At 35.7% G+C, this 18,960-nt stretch overlaps 2 protein-coding genes and 2 long non-coding RNA genes across 4 annotated transcripts; all 4 read right to left on the reverse strand.

The window, feature by feature from the left end:
• Nucleotides 1-4,081: 4,081 nt before the first annotated feature.
• Nucleotides 4,082-6,375, reverse strand: LOC141655920 (uncharacterized). Its single transcript, XR_012548243.1, has 3 exons — nucleotides 6,169-6,375; nucleotides 4,815-4,903; nucleotides 4,082-4,265 (listed from the first exon to the last, which is right to left on the reverse strand). It is a non-coding gene; the product is annotated as an uncharacterized LOC141655920 (long non-coding RNA).
• Nucleotides 6,376-10,003: 3,628 nt separating this feature from the next.
• On the reverse strand, nucleotides 10,004-10,643 carry LOC141654865 (jasmonate-induced protein homolog). Its single transcript, XM_074461979.1, has 2 exons — nucleotides 10,329-10,643; nucleotides 10,004-10,195 (listed from the first exon to the last, which is right to left on the reverse strand). The coding sequence occupies exons 1-2, from the start codon at nucleotides 10,641-10,643 to the stop codon at nucleotides 10,004-10,006; spliced, it is 507 nt and encodes a 168-aa protein (XP_074318080.1).
• Nucleotides 10,644-14,590: 3,947 nt separating this feature from the next.
• Nucleotides 14,591-16,548, reverse strand: LOC141655921 (uncharacterized). Its single transcript, XR_012548244.1, has 3 exons — nucleotides 16,312-16,548; nucleotides 15,595-15,654; nucleotides 14,591-14,925 (listed from the first exon to the last, which is right to left on the reverse strand). It is a non-coding gene; the product is annotated as an uncharacterized LOC141655921 (long non-coding RNA).
• A 680-nt stretch (nucleotides 16,549-17,228) lies between these two features.
• Nucleotides 17,229-17,648, reverse strand: LOC141654866 (uncharacterized). Its single transcript, XM_074461980.1, has one exon. It carries the CDS (start codon nucleotides 17,646-17,648, stop codon nucleotides 17,229-17,231), a length of 420 nt encoding a protein of 139 aa, XP_074318081.1.
• Between the last annotated feature and the right edge of the window lie 1,312 nt (nucleotides 17,649-18,960).

Genomic DNA, 18,960 nt, shown 5'->3' on the forward strand with positions numbered 1-18,960 from the left:
CGACTCTAATTATATTAAATAACTCGGGCATTAACTTAACTCAATTATTTAATGACACGGGAATTATATTAATTAATTAAGAATGCGACCCATTAACAATTATAACGATTAAACTAATAAAAACCCGTCCTTAATTAATTAAATAACTCGGAATATTAATTAATTAAGCATACGATTCGTTTAACGAATTATAATGATTAAACTAATAAAAAACCCGTTTCAATCATTAAAACAACTCGTCTTTAATTATTCACTGTCACTCGGGAATTAAATTAATTAATTAACTACGATACTTAAACAATAACGAAAACGAATCAAATCGACTAACAACACACTCCACCACGACTTCTAACCCAAATCCCAACTCCCTCGTGCCACCAAACCACCGTAACAAACACCAGCAGTGGTCCCCACTTCAACCCCACCACCGGCAACCAACCCCACGACGGTCGACTCTCGCCGTAGTCGACCGTGGCTTTCTTTTGGCCTCGGTTCCACGCCGTGCTCCACCAACACCTGTTTTCCTTTTTCCCACCACCGCAACCAACAACCACCCACTGCCCAAACAACCACCACTCAACTCGCCACTAACCCACGTTCCCAGACACGGTGGCGCCACCATTTCGACCTCCCCCGAGTCCACAGTGGCGCCACCCCAATCCCAACCATTTAAAACCTTTCAAATCGCTTTTAAAACTCGTTTGTCTAACCCCGTCTGTTTCTTTGCCCCTTTTCGCCACCACCAAAGCACCCAAAGCAACCATAACCACCACCATGACTCTCGTCCCTTACCATTCTACCCATATACCCCGACAACCACCACCAGAAACACCTCTAACAGACACACAAAACACCCCAAAAACCCGACCTTTAAATAATGAAAACAGAGAAAGCTTGAACCCTTACCATTCCCCGCCACACCGCCACTAGGGCCACCCTCAATCGTCGCCATACGTCCCTAGCTCCTCCCTGATGTACCGTCCTCACTCACGCTCACCCTCTCCCTCTCTTTATGCGTGAGGGTTGAGATATGGGCTGATGAAAAGGGAGGGACAGCATGTGTATGCTTTGCTAAAAGGAGGTGTAAAGAAAGGAAAAAAGAAAGAAAAAGAAAGAAAAAGGAAGCATGGTGGTTGAAGTAATCATCAAATAATAATATTAGAATAATAATAATATATAATAATAATAATATTTATAATAAAGATATTTTATTAAAAGTCGAATTCCATATAAACCCGTCACAATTAACTTATATCGATACAACGTGGTTAAATAAAATAATTTACGTAATTAATTATCCCGCCTTAATTAGTAATATAAAATGTATAATAATTAATATATAATAATATCCGTTTAATAATATCCGTTTAATTCAATAATATCCGTTTAATTTATTATATGAAAATACGGGGTATTACAGTCTTCCCCCCTTAAAATGAACTTCGTCCCGAAGTTCGCTCCCATACTCAACAACAGAAAGGTATTGTATATTGTACTTACGGACGTCACGAATTTCTAACACGGTTAACACCCACTTGACACTTCAATTAAACTTGACAAACACGGAATGTTACATTCTGCCCTCCTAAAAATAAACTTCGTCCCGAAGTTTTAGCTCTTCTTTACTTAACCCAATTAACTACAACTAATAACTACATGCGAACACAAATGTATAACACTATATAATCATCTGAGAACACCATCATCTTTCCATCTCAATTCCGATCTCAAACTCAACATAAACTCATTAACCATGGTCGCACTGGACCGCAACGTATCTCCCGTAACCATAACTCAGCTCATAGGCTAACTCATAACACATTACCAGTAGTTTAATCACACTCTCCTTTTATACATCAATCAACTAACCGAAGTAGGAACAAAACATATAGGACTTATTTGCATAGGTAACCTCACAACGAAACATCAACTTGGTCAAAACTACAATCTACAAACGAGTGCAAATTAAGCGTTAAGATTTTACAATCCTCCCCAACTAAAAACATGGTTACGTCCTCGTAACCTTCATTATTATAACCAAGGTTCTCAACTACTGCCAACCACTGAAAGAGGCTACCGTTACCAGTACAAATCATTAGTAATTATTCATTTCACCAATTATCGTAATCTTATACCTTAGAAACATAGGGAATCAATCAACATGAGAAAAGAATTAGGGTCCAAAACTTACTAAATCGATTTATGAAAATTTATGCCTTAATAGGTCCAGTCTGTCTTTCTTTTACTTAGTTGTACAGATTTAGGTCAAGACACAGAATCACCAATAAAATGAAAACAACCAGTTTCGACATTCGTAACTAACCACAACCCACCAATTCGTTACATGAATGAACAACATGACTAAATTAATCCACTACTTGTGACTCCGTTCTAGTTTCTTTCCCCAGACTTGCAATTATCATGAACCATACAATCGATTAATTTGGAAATCTCATTCCGAATTTATACTCACATGACAAAATTTAGCTTCATTTTTACAACTTTTACCTTCCTACTGGACGGTGAATAAAGTTCTTAACATAATTCTTATAACATATTTCACCCCTTGATTAGAAATTAATTTAAGCTTATTCAATTTTACTCATACTATCATGCCAACAATGTTATCAACTAAGTTTTAAATTTTATCACTTGTTAAGATACATAACTACTGAACATGCGTGCTACTACCGTCATATAAAACATTATAAATTCACATTACTAAGACTCATGTATTAATCAAACAATCGTATGCAAATTCGACACAGACGCACATTTTAAATGTTTTGATTCACGTTGTAACTTCCAAAAATCACGAATAAATAATTGTTCGATTAAACTTGTTTCATATTACTTTTATAAAACACGGTGAGTTCAAAACACAGGGAAATAGAGTTAGGTTTAAAGCACAAGAATTCCATTTTTTTTTAAAGAATTTTACAACTTAGTTGGTCTAACAAACATGTGACAACAATTGGTCCAAAACTTGGGTCAGTTTGTAAAATTTATCATTTAATATTGAAACATCAAGATTTTTCGTGGCTTATTAATTTGAAAACATATGCGACTCTTTTAATCGATGGAGTTGGAATTATGTAAAAATTATTAATACAATTTAAATGAGGATTTTCACAAAATCGCTGGTCGAACATTACTGCACAGGAACTACCTAACCACAGCTCACTAAAGTATTTATTTCTCCTAATCCGTATATCATATATGCATGAAACCGACGCCAAATGAACACTAACTCACGAGGCTATCTCTTATAAAATTTTCATCTATGGGTAATAAATAGAAAAGAAATGGCAGTAAGGTCAATTAAAGAGTAACATCAAACAAAACGAGTTTCAGCACTAAGTCTTTCATTTCCTATGTCCCAATTCTTACAACTATACTATCGATACTAACCCATACCAACTTAGATCTCATACTGTACTTTCGTAAACATCTATCCCGTAGAATCCCTTCAAATCTCGATCTATTCCTTACATCTAAATCACGATTGTGATGACTAGAGATATGAAATTCTATCGTGTTTCTTATTACTATCACAAGACTATACTAACATGGCTTCGGGATCACATAACCGCATATCACTTAGTCATAGTAGTGCTATCAATACATTATTCATACAAATTACTTACCGTAGCGTTGTCTTGCATAATGGTTAGAACATATGGTCTCAAGGCATACATCAACTCAATTAAGCAATAATCAGTGCATCAATCAGTTAATACTTAGGCAACGATATTTGAATTTCCGTTCAACCTCAAGCAACTTTTCTACCCTTTCTCTCGTATACACTCATGGTTTCCGGTTCAACTGAGAGGACCACTGGTTCGGTGTGAGGGGGCCCCTAACTCATACCTTACCGTAGTGTGCTCCTAACAGTTCTATCCCCGTGTTCATTTTATTTAGACTCTTCCTATGTTCATTGGGCTCATTGGTTTAGGCCTGAGGATCGTTCGCTCTGATACCACTTTGTAACACCCCGGTTTATAAAAGAAGTCCTCGTCAAGACATTCTCTAATAAAACGGACTGTTACCATCTCGGTTTCCCGAGGTAGTGAATAACAAATTAAACTCCAAGGCAATTTATATAATATTTAACTTAATTATTACAATTTCTCTTTTCAAATTAAATTACAAGAACTGACGTAAATAAAAGTGAAGTCTTCTAGATGATGATCTAGCTACTAGGTCGTCTGATCCAGTGTCTCACGCCCATCAAGCTCCCGTCCTATCTCTTAAACCTGTCAAGTCTGCTCGCCAATATTTGGGTCGTCACAGGTGTTCACGAATACACAGGGTCAACCGCGAGGTTGAGTAGGGAAAACAATAAAACAATAAATATGATATGCATGATACTCCGCCACCTCCATCTCCATCACAACTCAATCACACACAAACCGAACGCCCATGACCATACCGATCCCGGCAGACTATCAATCGACCGTCGTCGATATACCACTCAACAATGAGGTTATCCGGGCGAGTGTCTGCGAGAACCCGCCTGGGCCTTATCACAACATCACATCACATCGTATCACGATCTCATCACCACCACACCATCCTCCAACTCCAATGCATATGAATGCTCAAAAGAAATTGATGCAACACAATATATATATAAATCAATGAACTGATGAATCATAAAATCATGCCAGTTACCCGATGTTGTGATATCATACTCAATACGATCAAATCAGTCAATCACATTTCCGAATATAAATGATAACGTAAATCAACAACCACGAATCCAGTCAACACAATTCAACAGCAACGATAATAGGACAAGTGTATTTCCCTACCTCAAAGTGCCAGCAAATCCAATTAAGCAGTTAAGCAGTCCAGAAATAAAGCAACGAATCTGATTATCGATCCTTCACGAATCCGTCACCTAAAACAATTATAATTTTTATAATTACTAACTACTTAAATATAGCAATCTCCCAAATAGAAGCTTTCCCGAAATATAATCCCGACACCAAACTTATGCTCATCTGATAGCTAAAATTACCCGATTAGTATCTGACCCAATTTCACAAAATAGAAGGTTATTAAAGTAGAATTTCTTAAAATGGCAACTTTCCCGATATAGTAGCTTTTCTCTTTTAACAACCCGACTCAAAATCCCGTTTCTAGTTAATTAATTATTATTTTATTTAATTAACTCGGAACTTAAACCAAAACGATAATTAGCGGTTTAAATGAATTATATGATGAAACGAATCAACACTTGAACAACTCGAACAATCCCGACTCTAATTATATTAAATAACTCGGGCATTAACTTAACTCAATTATTTAATGACACGGGAATTATATTAATTAATTAAGAATGCGACCCATTAACAATTATAACGATTAAACTAATAAAAACCCGTCCTTAATTAATTAAATAACTCGGAATATTAATTAATTAAGCATACGACCGTTTAACGAATTATAATGATTAAACTAATAAAAAACCCGTTTCAATCATTAAAACAACTCGTCTTTAATTATTCACTGTCACTCGGGAATTAAATTAATTAATTAACTACGATACTTAAACAATAACGAAAACGAATCAAATCGACTAACAACACACTCCACCACGACTTCTAACCCAAATCCCAACTCCCTCGTGCCACCAAACCACCGTAACAAACACCAGCAGTGGTCCCCACTTCAACCCCACCACCGGCAACCAACCCCACGACGGTCGACTCTCGCCGGCGAGTCAGACCGTGGCTTTCTTTTGGCCTGGTTCCACGCCGTGCTCCACCAACACCCCTGTTTTCCTTTTTCCCACCACCGCAACCAACAACCACCCACTGCCCAAACAACCACCACTCAACTCGCCACTAACCCACGTTCCCAGACACGGTGGCGCCACCATTTCGACCTCCCCCGAGTCCACAGTGGCGCCACCCCAATCCCAACCATTTAAAACCGCCTGAAACTGCTTTTAAAACTCGTTTGTCTAACCCCCGTCGCTGCTGCCCTTTTCTGCCACCACCAGCACCCAAAGCAACCATAACCACCACCATGACTCTCGTCCCTTACCATTCTACCCATATACCCCGACAACCACCACCAGAAACACCTCTAACAGACACACAAAACACCCCAAAAACCCGACCTTTAAATAATGAAAACAGAGAAAGCTTGAACCCTTACCATTCCTGCCGCCACAGCCGCCACTAGGGCCACCCTCAATCGTCGCCATACGTCCCTAGCTCCTCCCTGATGTACCGTCCTCACTCACGCTCACCCTCTCCCTCTCTTTATGCGTGAGGGTTGAGATATGGGCTGATGAAAAGGGAGGGACAGCATGTGTATGCTTTGCTAAAAGGAGGTGTAAAGAAAGGAAAAAAGAAAGAAAAAGAAAGAAAAAGGAAGCATGGTGGTTGAAGTAATCATCAAATAATAATATTAGAATAATAATAATATATAATAATAATAATATTTATAATAAAGATATTTTATTAAAAGTCGAATTCCATATAAACCCGTCACAATTAACTTATATCGATACAACGTGGTTAAATAAAATAATTTACGTAATTAATTATCCCGCCTTAATTAGTAATATAAAATGTATAATAATTAATATATAATAATATCCGTTTAATAATATCCGTTTAATTCAATAATATCCGTTTAATTTATTATATGAAAATACGGGGTATTACAGTTACTATTTATCACAAGAATCACCCTGTTCTTTCAATGAGTGACGAGCGAAAACAGCGAGGATGTCGTTGCCTAGGTCCCCTTGGTCATGAGTTTTTGGGTTGAATCTCGTGTCGGTTTAGTAATTCTCGGCGGACTTGCCTACTTCCCCTTACCCCGCTCTTGAATTTGTTTCTTGAGCATTGGTCACACTAGGGTTGCTTGAGCCATGCTTAGGGGGTTGGCACCTCCGTTGGAACTTCTGAGACGGTACTCCCGACCAAGACCGTGTTTTGTTTGAAAAATCCGGCCACTTAGATGAGGAAAGTGGACTATTTTTGTTAGATGCATTATATTGCTTGATTATGTGCTTTCATGATAGATGCATCGCAATTTTGTAGCAAGACCCAACTTGCCTTGCAATAGGGCACTTTTCCCTCATGAGTGAGAAGGGGCGTTGAGTGCGCTAATACTCATTCGGATTATAATACTATAATAACTAAGTGATGCTTATATCGTGCGTTCACTTTTTGGCTCCTAGTCCTAGCTTAGTCTTATGAGCTTGCTCGAGGACGAGCAAGAGTTTAGTGAGGGGAATTTTGTTAGCACATTAATTCACGTGTTTTATCTACCTTCTAGACTCTTTTTAGTCCCAATTTTGAGTGCTTAAATTGCAAAAAAGCTCAACTTTCGGCCACTTTTGCAAATCTTGTTCTCTGTTCTCTTTTTGGCTATTTTCCCGGTTTGTTATGTTCATATTTCGAGTCAATGGTACTCCTCTTGGTGCTTTCTTTATGTAGGTACTTTGGTGGACCAAGTTTTGGACAAGGGAAAAGAAGAACGAAGCGATTTGGAAGTCGGACATGAAGTTTATAAGCTAGGAACATTAGTTAGATTGTAAGATATGGTGCATAAGATGAGGGATGTACCTCATCTTCCCAGAACGTACCTCATCCGGCTGATTTGGACCTATTCTTTGGTACTATTGAAGAAGATGTGGAGCGTAAGACAAGGGATGCACCTCATCTGCCCATAACGTACCTTATCTTACTGAGTTTTGTACCAACTTTTGATGTATAAGAAGAAGATGAGGAGCGTAAGATGAGGTACGTACCTCATCTTACTCGTTTTCCCCCCTCATCTCTCTTCCTTTTTGGGCTGAAATTTGTAATGGACTATTATGGGGTCATATAAATACCCCAAATCCATATCTTAAAACCCTAAGCTTCATTTTATGCAAAGTAGAGAGAGAAACACAAGAAATTTCCTTTGTATTTTGGAGATCAAATCTTCATCCATTCTTCATATAATTCAAGTTCAAGTTTCTTATTCAATTTTGTTCTTCCTTGTTCCTTATTCTTTAAGTGTTGGTATTTTTCTCCTTCCTTCATCTTTATTAGTTAATTGTTTGCTTTTTATTTATTTCTTAGTTTGAATTTTTACATTTCTTGTAGTTAAAGTTACCACCTTCAAGCTTAATTTCATCTCAATTATAATTTAATTAGTTAATTATCATTATCTTAGTTATTAATTGCATGATTAATAGTAGAAATCGATTTTATAACATGTCAATTGCTAAAGTGTCAATCTTTATCATTTGTCTTAGTTTAATTAGCATGATTAGTGAGTAGTAACCCTTCTAGGGTCCGATTAAGCCTAAATGATGAGTTTATTTTGGTGATTAGTCGCTTTTGACAAGTTGTGGTGTTATGAGTAATCGATTTTGGTTGGGTGATTTGAATTGACCCTTTGTTTTACCCTTGTCCAACCTTTTGAGGCTATCAATCGAAGTTGGGCCGATTTTGGGCTACCTAGGCTATCAATGGGAGTTGGGCTCATGGTAGCGGGTACCGGTATACTTCGGAAATCGACTCTAAGCGGGTTATTCACGGGAGTGAGACCCATCTAAAGAGACTTAACCAATTGACTAAGGAATTCCATCCATGGGAGTGGGGAAGGACTTAGTTGGGACTTATTGTTGACCTTAATTCCTTGGGCTCGGCCTTGGTCATCCATGGAAGTGGGACCTTTACCCGACTCAAGAGACTATCTATACTCGGGAGGGTTGGGTGGTTAGTTTAGCTAGCATTATCCCTCTTGACCCCATGAACCCATTACTTGTTGATTGACTAATTGCCACTATGACTCATTGCTAAGGGCTTGATCGGATCCTAGGCCTTCCTTAACCTTAATTACATCTTTTACAATCTCACTTGCTCAATTTTCATAATTAGTTTATTAGCACTTTAATTTGACTAGTTTAGTTGTTTAGTTAAAATATCAAACTCTAATTTCTATCGACTTAGCTAAACAAGAGACTATAAACAATTAGTAATCTTCCTAGCTCCTCGTGGGATCGACCCTCAATTTTGCGCGACGACAACCGTGCACTTGCGAGGTTTAATTTGATAACTATCAATATATATATATATATATATATATATATATATATAGATATATATATATATATATATATATATATATATATATATATATATATATATATATATATATATATATGCTATAACATTCATTAAGATTAAGAATTCAAGAGTAAGGTGAACTTACAATGAATGGGAGAAGAGGAAAAACAAAAGTGGATTAAATGCATAATAAAACATCTTGAATGTGTTTTTATTATAATTATTATTAGAACTTGATTAGACATGAAATATTATAGCATATTAGGAGGTTTTTGAGAGTTGTCACATGGCTAAATACTACTCAAGTTAGTCTTTTAATGGTATTTTATTTATAGATGATTTAGCTAGTCATTTAACTATATTTTATAGATAGAAATATATTTCAACGCAGACATCGGCAATCCAAAGGTATTTTGGCAAAAAAATTGGGGAAGATGATATTTTGAAAATTGTATATGTAGTTGATTCATATGTGGGTGGAGTAAAAGAACATGGATTACTAATGCGATTTTGGTTTTTTTTTCTAAAGAAGGAAAAAAGAGTGGATTAAAAAATAATTTATTGCTAGGTGGCTTTTAGTCGATGTCTACGTGACATTTATAATCCTAGGTGACTTTTAGTCGATGTTTATGTGACATTTAATAGGTGTTTTAAGTAGACTTTTAAAATTTCATTGATTAGAGTGACACGCGAATTAAGATGTGGCATTGCAAATGCATACGTGGCTTTTTCTTATCCTACGTGGCATTGTTTGCGTGGCCTTTTGAGGCTAGCCCTTTAATAAGATTTTATAGATAGTATTAGCAACCAGTGTACATGCACTGGTAGCTAACATGAAGGCATAAATTACACGGTAATTTTTCGACCCTTTGTTATTACAATATTTTATATATATGGACAACTATGGGTCCATGACTTTATGGGATAAGTTTAAAGTCTGCGATAAGAGTAGCAATCTCTAGGATTGCATCACTGATGTTGCCGTCAGCACGTGTCTTGGTAGCCGCATCGGTGGAAGTATCAAAAGTTAACGAAGTGTCCAACTTTTGCTGAATTTGATCAAAGGTCAGATTGGTAATGACTTGCTTTGGACCACATACAACATATACCTGCATTTAAACAACGCAAAAAAAATAAGAATGATCGAGGAAAATAAACTGCATGCAACCTGATAAAATGATTAATGAACGTATCATCACCCAATATAAATATGTGCGTGCTTTTAAAATAATTCATATTTACCCTGTTAGGAGTCTGGGTTGTGTTATCTACAGGTGCATGCCATGCCAAAACCCAAAAACAGTCCGTGCCTGATGCATTTTTCCCATTATACACCACTGCGGCTTTGGAACCAAAAAAGTTTCCCTTCAATTGGGTAAATATGGAACTGCTATTGGGAAAAAATGTGGCTGGAAAAGTGCCAAGCGGAGCGCCTGACCAGTTATGAGATCTAGCTAAGGTCATAGCAAAATGGGTCTGGTTATTCATGGTGGCTTGGGTACCATTTTGTGACTGCTTGACTGTCTTCTCGCAAACCGTGACATTTTGTTCTTGCATTGTAGCCATCAGGGGCGGGTAAGGCCCAGTTCAGCCCTGAGCGCTCGAACAGGGCTTCCAAAATTTAGGCCCAAACTCGGTATCAATCCCTTTATAGAAAAAAAAAACCTTAATATTCTTTCCCCAAATTAGCGTTTCAGATTGGCGTTTAAGATTTCCAAAATCCAAACCCAAAAACCTAAGTAAACAATCAAACGTTCAAAAAATTCTAGCTATATATCTTTCAATCTCAAGCACAAATTCACTATCAACCTTAATCTCTAATTTTTCCTTTGAAATCAGATTAATCAATTACCAAGAATATAGCTATTACTTTGTTTTGAGAAGAAATCAACCAAACTCATCAATTTGAACTCAAAAGGAGGATTCTGATAGGTAATTTTTCTTTTCAATTTGCTTTGTATCAATTATTAATTATTAAAATTCAGACTCATATCGAATTGTTGTTGTTGACGATTATGAGTTATGACGATTGACGAATAGTCGAATTCTCGAATACATCTGAGATGGGTCAGATTCTTAATCGATGATTCTGACCAAATTTTAGTATGATTATATATATTGGTGAATTTGATTAATTTATTCATGTTGTATTTTAATGAAGGTTTGGTGATTGAATTTGCAACTTTGATGGAATTACATTCATACCGTGAAGACTAGCATTAATAAGGTTGCTCTATCAGGTTGTTTCCCTCCCTTTTACCAATTGTTAACATGTCACCGAGAATAAGAAAGTTTGATTGTGGGTCTGAAAAGCGTAAAAAAAGAAAGCGTATAGAAGAGTTAACCCGATCCCAAACCGGAGCCCTTGATAAGTTTATTATAAAAGGGTCTATCTTCTTCTTTGAAAGTGCAATTGATAGTGAAAATATGGTTATTGTCGATGAAATTGTTGCAAATTGTGATCAAAAGGAGGTTTCTTGTGATGTGGTTCTAATTGCTGATAATGACAATGCTAATAATAATAATAAAGACGGTCACTACAACCAGAATAATGATAGTAATGTTAATGATGACGGTGTTTTTAATAATAACGACAACATCAATAATGAAAATAGAAACAATATGAATGATGATGTTAATGGAGAGGCGACCCTCGATGGTAAAAATGCTAATAATGTTAAGAATGTGTTAGATATTTTTGATCCAAGAAATTGGAATGCGCTTGACAATGATATGATCAGTATTTTAGCGGATAAAGGTCCCCGAAGAGACTTATCATTTGAAAGAGGCCCCAAGGATAGATGGTCTAGACAATTTTCTTCAACATGGTTCACTAGAATTTTGTCAAATGGAGAGAAATGTGATAGAGATTGGCTTGTGTATATAAAGGAGCTTGATAAAATATTCAGTTTTTGTTGTAAAGTATTTAGGAAAGGGGCGGCTAGAGGTCAATTAGCTAATGAGGGTTTTTCGGATTGGTGTCACGTTAGTGCTAGACTCAAGGAGCACGAAAAGGGTGTTGAACATATTACTAATATGTCTACTTGGTATGTTGTGGAATTTCTAGCAAAGCATAACTTGCCTTTCCGCGGCAAAAAAGAAAGATTGTATCAAAATAACAATGGTAATTTTTTAGGATTAATTGAAATGTTAACGAAGTTTGACCCTATTATTCAAGAGCATGTTAAGCGCGTAACCAATTCTGATATTCATTTTTATTATCTTGGTCATAATATTCAAAATGAGTTGATACTTCTTATTGCTTCTACGATCAAATCTGAAATTATTAAAATGTGAAGCAAGCAAAATATTTTTCCATTATTCTTGACTGTACTCCTGATATTAGTCATCAAGAACAAATGTAATTGATTTGGAGATATGTTGATGTGTCTTCAAGTTCTATTTGTGTTCAAGAATCTTTTTTTAGCATTTTTGAATGTAGATGATACTACTGGGCAAGGTCTTTTTAATGTTTTGTTAAATGAGTTGAAATCACTTGACCTTGATGTTGATAATGTGAGAGGACAAAGTTACGATAATGGGTCAAACATGAAAGGTAAACACCAAGGTGTACAAAGAAAGCTTTTAGATGTAAACTCTCGAGCTTTTTTTACTCCATGTGGTTCTCATAGTCTAAATTTAACATTATGTGATATTGCCAATAGTTGTGTTAAGGTAAAAGATTTTTTTGGAGTCATTCAACGAATATACACTATTTTTGCCAATTCAACAAAAAGATGGAAGATTTTGAAAGAAAATGTACCCGAACTTACTCTAAAACCATTGTCATCTACTCGTTGGGAGAGTCGTGTGGAAAGTGTAAGAGCTATAAGATTTCAAATTGAGGAGGTACGTGAAGCTTTACTTCAAGTAGGAGAAACTGATAATGATTCTAAGATAAGAAGTGAAGCTAAATCTTTAGCCAAAAATGAACTTGGTGATTTTGAGTTTTTGGTAGCACTAGTCATTTGGTATGAAATATTGTACAGAGTTAATTATGTTAGTAAAAACTTACAATCACATAATATGGTTCTTGATGTAGCCATTGAAGATATTAAAAAACTGGTTTTGTTTTTTGAAGAATATAGGGAATTTGGATTTCCTGATGCTATAAGTGTAGCAAAAAACATTGCAATTGAACTTAGTGTTGATCCTGTATTTCCAAAAAGGCGAGAAATTCGAAGGAAAAAACATTTTGATGAAAATCAAAGTAGCTCGTCTGATGTTGTTCACCAAACTACTGAAGAATCATTTCGAGTGAATTATTTCTTATTTATTGTTGATCAAGCTATTGGTTCACTTAATAGAAGATTTGAGCAATATCAAGAGTTTCAAAATACTTTTGGATTTTTGTTCACTTCTACTCATTTGCAATCATTAGATAATGAGACCTTATATTCTAATTGTATTAATCTTCACAAGGAGCTGTCAAAAAAATAAAAATAAAAAATCTTCAAAAGGCTCTTACTAGTGGCAAACGATTTGATATTGATGGAAATGATCTTTATATGGAGTTAAAATTGCTCAAAGATATGTTGCCTGATCAAGATATGAGAGCCATTGATATCTTGTCGTTTTAGAAACGTAAATGTTATTTCCAAAATTCATTTATTGCGTATCGAATTTTGTTGACTATACCTGTGACAGTTGCATCTGCAGAGAGTAGTTTCTCAAAGTTGAAGTTGCTGAAATCTTAGTTACGCTCTACGATGTTACAAGAACGACTTAACGGATGGCCATAGAGAAAGATTTGTTGAAGAAGATTCATTATGAAAGTTTGATCGACATTTTTGCTTCAAGAAAGGCTCGCAGGAGGATCAATTTCAAGTAGAAATGAGGAGTGTTTGGAACGATTCGATAATTTCAAATTTTACTTGTGTACTTTTATTCATTGAGCAAATGAAAATTGACAATTTGTTTCGATAAAGTTTCAACCTTATGTTTTAGGGCCTTTTTTTTTCCGCACCGGACCTCTACTAGTTTTAAGACGCCCCTGGTAGCCATATCGAGCTTTAATGGTACATATTACACAAGTATAAGAAATTTAAATCCCTTAGTTTCATTCAAAACGGCGAAAGTAGTAAAAAAATCAAATAGAATGCAATTTATTTAATAAATAACAAGAACACTACTAATTAGTTTTATGCACCAAAAGTCTTCTTACCTTGAAATATTTAAAGATGTTAATGATTTCAACGTTGCGTCTTGCTTGCCCCAACCATACTACCAGCTAAGTTATTTATATAGTGCAAAACATCTACGCGCAATAACGGACATAAAAAAAGTAGATTCAATATTCTAATTTACACCATAGCCTAAGAATTTTCTATCACCTTCTTTTAAACAAGAATCATATTCTTCATTTCTTTTCTTTATCTAAATTAAAGAGACTACCTTATGATAATTGTAAAAAAATCGGGACTCAAGTTATTTTCCACATACTTTTGTAAGTACAATACAAATACAAAGAGTTGTACAATCATTAAATGTGGTACCCTAAATTTTCGCGACCAAGAAAAAATGCAAACCAGATATAGAAAATTCAGAGCTGTCACTCCACACTTGGCTACAATGCCAAGTAGCCAAGTGCAAGGTATATACCGTGATAGAAAATAAATACCAAAACGATTTCTGAAATGACCATTAAATAAAACGTTGCAGCGGAAGTCTTAAGTGTTACAAAATCCAAAACAGTGAATAAAATCCAAACAAATAAATCTGATAAGTGTTTATAAATAAATTAATACGGAGTTCTTTATTCAAAATCCTTCCACGCTCTTACTACTCCCCAGATCCATTATGCACCCATGCAGCATTCTCAAGTGTACCTATCAACCAACTGTACCCAAAATCACAAATGGGTACAGGTTCCAGAAGGGGAACGACCCAAAACAAAAGGACGTCAGCAAAGCTGAGTTTTAAGAAAATAAGAAACAGTGATAAGCTTGCGAACAAAAATAAATTATTAAAGTCTAGAAACCAAAGTAAGAATAAATTTATATTCCAAAACCAGCATTACCATAAATTCAATAAAAGTTATCAAACCATTCAAAAACCAAAACTTTCACCGCTTGTGTGCCAAGGTCCTACCCTTGACACGGTCTAGAGGTACCGCCTGTGCTTGGTCAGACTTATAGTAATGCGCATCTCTCACATTTGGGCAGTCAGTAGGATGAGGCCGCCAAAGGAGAAAGTCTAACCTCCTAGCGAGTGGGGGCCGGTCAAACCCCACCCAAATGGAACTCGGGCCCAGAGTTCAGTTTTCGGGATGAAATCCCAGGAGCGTCTCAGACGACGTTAAACCTTCTAGACCAGAAGAAAACCAAATTTCCAAAACGGCTTGAGCCGAAACAAATTCCAATAAGTGACCCATGGTCACAAAAGTCAACATTCAAAGTTTACAAATAAAAGTAAAAGTAAAAATCCACCAATGTCAAAATATTACAGAAAACAGTTAAAATGTTAAACCGAACATGCTCTTAATTTTAAAAAGAGTAAAACTCCTTACCTCTCAAGACGGTCAATCCAAGCTAGCATAATCCGAAAATAATTATCTTCTTCGAACAAGCTACAAGCAATACAATATATCCGATTACTAAACTATTCATATACTATGTTGTTTAGTGTCAAATTCATATTAATAGGCCCTCAACAATTCATCATCTCATGGCCACTCACAACCTCTCCATAATCATCCGTATACCCACCAATCTCACAAAACATTACAACTTCTAAACACCATTCCTCCTGCCTAACAAAATAAAATGAAACTAAGGTAAAAGTCAACCATCCATGTTTGATCTTTCTCCATGCGTGAAAACAGAGCAATTTAACTCACACTCCACTTCTCCGGATATTAAAATCTAACCCAACTTCACCAATATTAACCTTATGGATAAAGGATACTAGTAATATGTACAAGTGCTATTAGTAACCAAGCATCTTAATAATAGTTTCGATCCATACCCACCACGAATTGACAATGTTACACACCTATTTCTGACATTCTCGACTCGACAGAGTAGCCCAGACACAACAGCACACTCCCTCAATAAAAACCAAATCAAACAACTTCAATTCCCTTCAAATCCACTCGTATAAACTTATACCCCAAGCAATACCATTAAAATTTCAACATAGATTAGCTATTTCAAAAAACTTGTTTACGAAATCGGTTCATAAAAGTGATAAAACCGATCCAATTGAATGAAGGTGAAATACTTACAATCTATACACGAAGTAATACAAAAGAGGGATGCGAAGGGCGATATTCTCGGAGCTTCGGATTGAGAGTCGGCATATTTGGTGTGGGGTCAAAAGAAGAAATAGAGGAAAAGATAGGGAGGACGGGCAAGAACAAGGAAGGATGCAGTGAGGGATGGAGACAATAGAACAAGAGTTGTAGGACTTGTAACATAGGGAAGATAGTAGCCGAGGGTTTTTCAGCAATAGTTAGTCATAAGTGGGCCAAAGTCCAAGAAAAATCGAAATCGGATTTTAAAATAATCTTTACTTTCTGACAAATTCAAACCGATTTATTTCACGAAAGCTCAAAACATTTTATTTCTAAATCAATATAAATAAAATAGGAAATAATGTCCTATGTTACTCAGAAAAATAGCGGGGTGTTACACTAATTAAAAACAAATTATCTCATAATATGTTGTTTTAGTGATCTATGTAACACGCATGCTAATATAAAAGCATAAAAACAAAGATTAAGGTAAAAAAATTTCCTTACATTGATTTTGATGGTAAAATGGGCACAAACTAGATCACCTATCTAAGGTGCTGTTTGGCCTAGTTTATGTGAAATAGCTTTTACTTTGTAGAATGAGTTTTTTCATAAACTACTTTTTGAAAAAGTTGTGGTTGTTTGGCCTAACCTTTTTTTTTTTGGTAAAAGGTAAGTATATTATATATATAAAAGAGTCGTAACCATACATGTGACTTGTTGAGTTAGTCTGAATAAGACGCCCTAGACCACACTCCTCAAGCCCAAACCCACAGAAGAAACAACAAGTCCAAATGCTCAACTAAACATTCAGACATCAAAACGAAATGTAAAAAACCAACATCAAAACCAAATTGGGGGAAAAATCAAATCCCTAAATCGTCTTCTCCACTCTCTTCAAATCCACCCTATCCTCCTTCTCTTCCAGTAATCGATTGAATGAATCTTTGATCCATGTTCTTAACTGGTGCTGTTAGACCGGTGACCACTCTTCTCCTCATTTCCTCAATGATTTGTTGAGCTAGCAAGTTTGGACGTAGCAAGGAGACTTCGATTCTACTCCGATTTCTTTGGTTCCAGATGTGATAAAGGCAAGCATTAATGGTGGTGTTGATAATCCCTCGCTTCATCTTGGACCCGGTAATCCTCAATCTCCATTCCATCAAGTTCTGAAATGGTATCAGGAGACCCAGCCAATCCCCTACAATCACCATCACCTTCCTGTTGTACGGGCAAGCAAAGAACAAGTGATCAATTGTTTCCGTTCCATTTCTGCAAATCCTGCAGGTATCCTCTTCACTAATATTCAGATTATGCAGTTTCTCCATGGTATTCATATTTCTATGTTGATAAACCCATGAAATGAAACTATGTTTTGGTATACTCCATTTGTTCCAGACCAAATTATGCCAATAGACCTTCGGACCCTCGTCTCGTATAAATTATGCCAAATTGGCCTAACTTTTGTAAAAGTAGTTTCTTAACAAATTGATGTGTTTGGCCTACTACTGTTTTTTAGTTTTTTTTTTTCCATAATCCTAAGAGTTTTTGGGAGAAGTAGAAGCAGAAGCATCAATTTGGTGCTTCTGTTTCTAGTAGCTTTTTATTAACTTCTGACTTTTCAAAAGTAGTTTTTTATCTTCCTAAATTATAGTGTTTGGCCCTGCTTCTACTTTTACAATTAGAAAAGCACTTAGAAAGTTTGGCCAAACACCCCCTAAATTGTTCTTGAGCTAAGTAAAGATGGATGATCCTCCTAGAAAAACCTTCAAAAAGAAAGTCTCCTTCAAGTTGCACCCAAGAACAACACCCAAAATAATCTTACAAGTATTAACTAGATACTTGTAAAATTAATCCTTGATAATATTTATAATATTACTAACAAGCTTAGTAAATATTTATTTTTGTATACTAACAAGCTTAGTAAGTGATGAATATTTATTTTAGGGAGAGAAGCAATTTTTGTTCACATGCAAAAACAAGTGAGCTAGCATGTGAAAAATTGAACAAAAATTGGTCTATATTGGAGGAGGAAAACCGGTGGGAGAGGTGGAGTAAGAGAGTGGACTTGTTTCAATTTTTTTGTCCAATCTTTATCACATGCACAATGATCATATGACAATTTTATGGAAGAAAAACAAGCAAAGTGAAATGATTATGTTTATAATCATCTACTACACTCCATTTACACGGTCCAATGTCCCATTTACGGGTCCATTTTGGTTCTCATATTTGTCGCACAAATACGTGTAAATTTTATTTAAACATCGTTTCATGTTTAAATGTTTCCAATTAATTTCGTCCAAATCACTCCGTAAATATACGTGTACCGCTACACATATTATTTACATACTAATATAAATCACATAAATCAATTAGTACAATTTTAGTGAATTAACAATTAATTAACTAAAACCCGTCTCCCAAAATTTATTATTCAATTATCACATAATTAAAAAATAACTGCCGTGTCTTGAGTTCGCAACTCGAAATCTCTCTAAAAATAATCGACTAACCTTTTAGTCTATAAATCAAGGGACTAAATAAATTAAATAAATTATATCTCATACAATTAATTAGTTATCAATTGGGATTCGTTCCTATAGGTGTGACCGAAAGAGGTCAGTTGATCACCGCCGT

This window comes from Silene latifolia, chromosome 5, assembly GCF_048544455.1.
Source record: "Silene latifolia isolate original U9 population chromosome 5, ASM4854445v1, whole genome shotgun sequence".
NCBI lineage: Eukaryota > Viridiplantae > Streptophyta > Magnoliopsida > Caryophyllales > Caryophyllaceae > Silene > Silene latifolia.

Excerpts from the sequence above, each read along its gene's own strand:
- LOC141654866 (XM_074461980.1), bottom strand. The coding sequence starts at position 17,648 with ATGGAGAAACTGCATAATCTGAATATTAGTGAAGAGGATACCTGCAGG.
- LOC141654865 (XM_074461979.1), bottom strand. The coding sequence starts at position 10,643 with ATGCAAGAACAAAATGTCACGGTTTGCGAGAAGACAGTCAAGCAGTCA. Across the intron at positions 10,196-10,328 it reads CAACCCAGACTCCTAACAGG|GTATATGTTGTATGTGGTCC; the intron begins GTAAATATGAAT and ends GTTTAAATGCAG.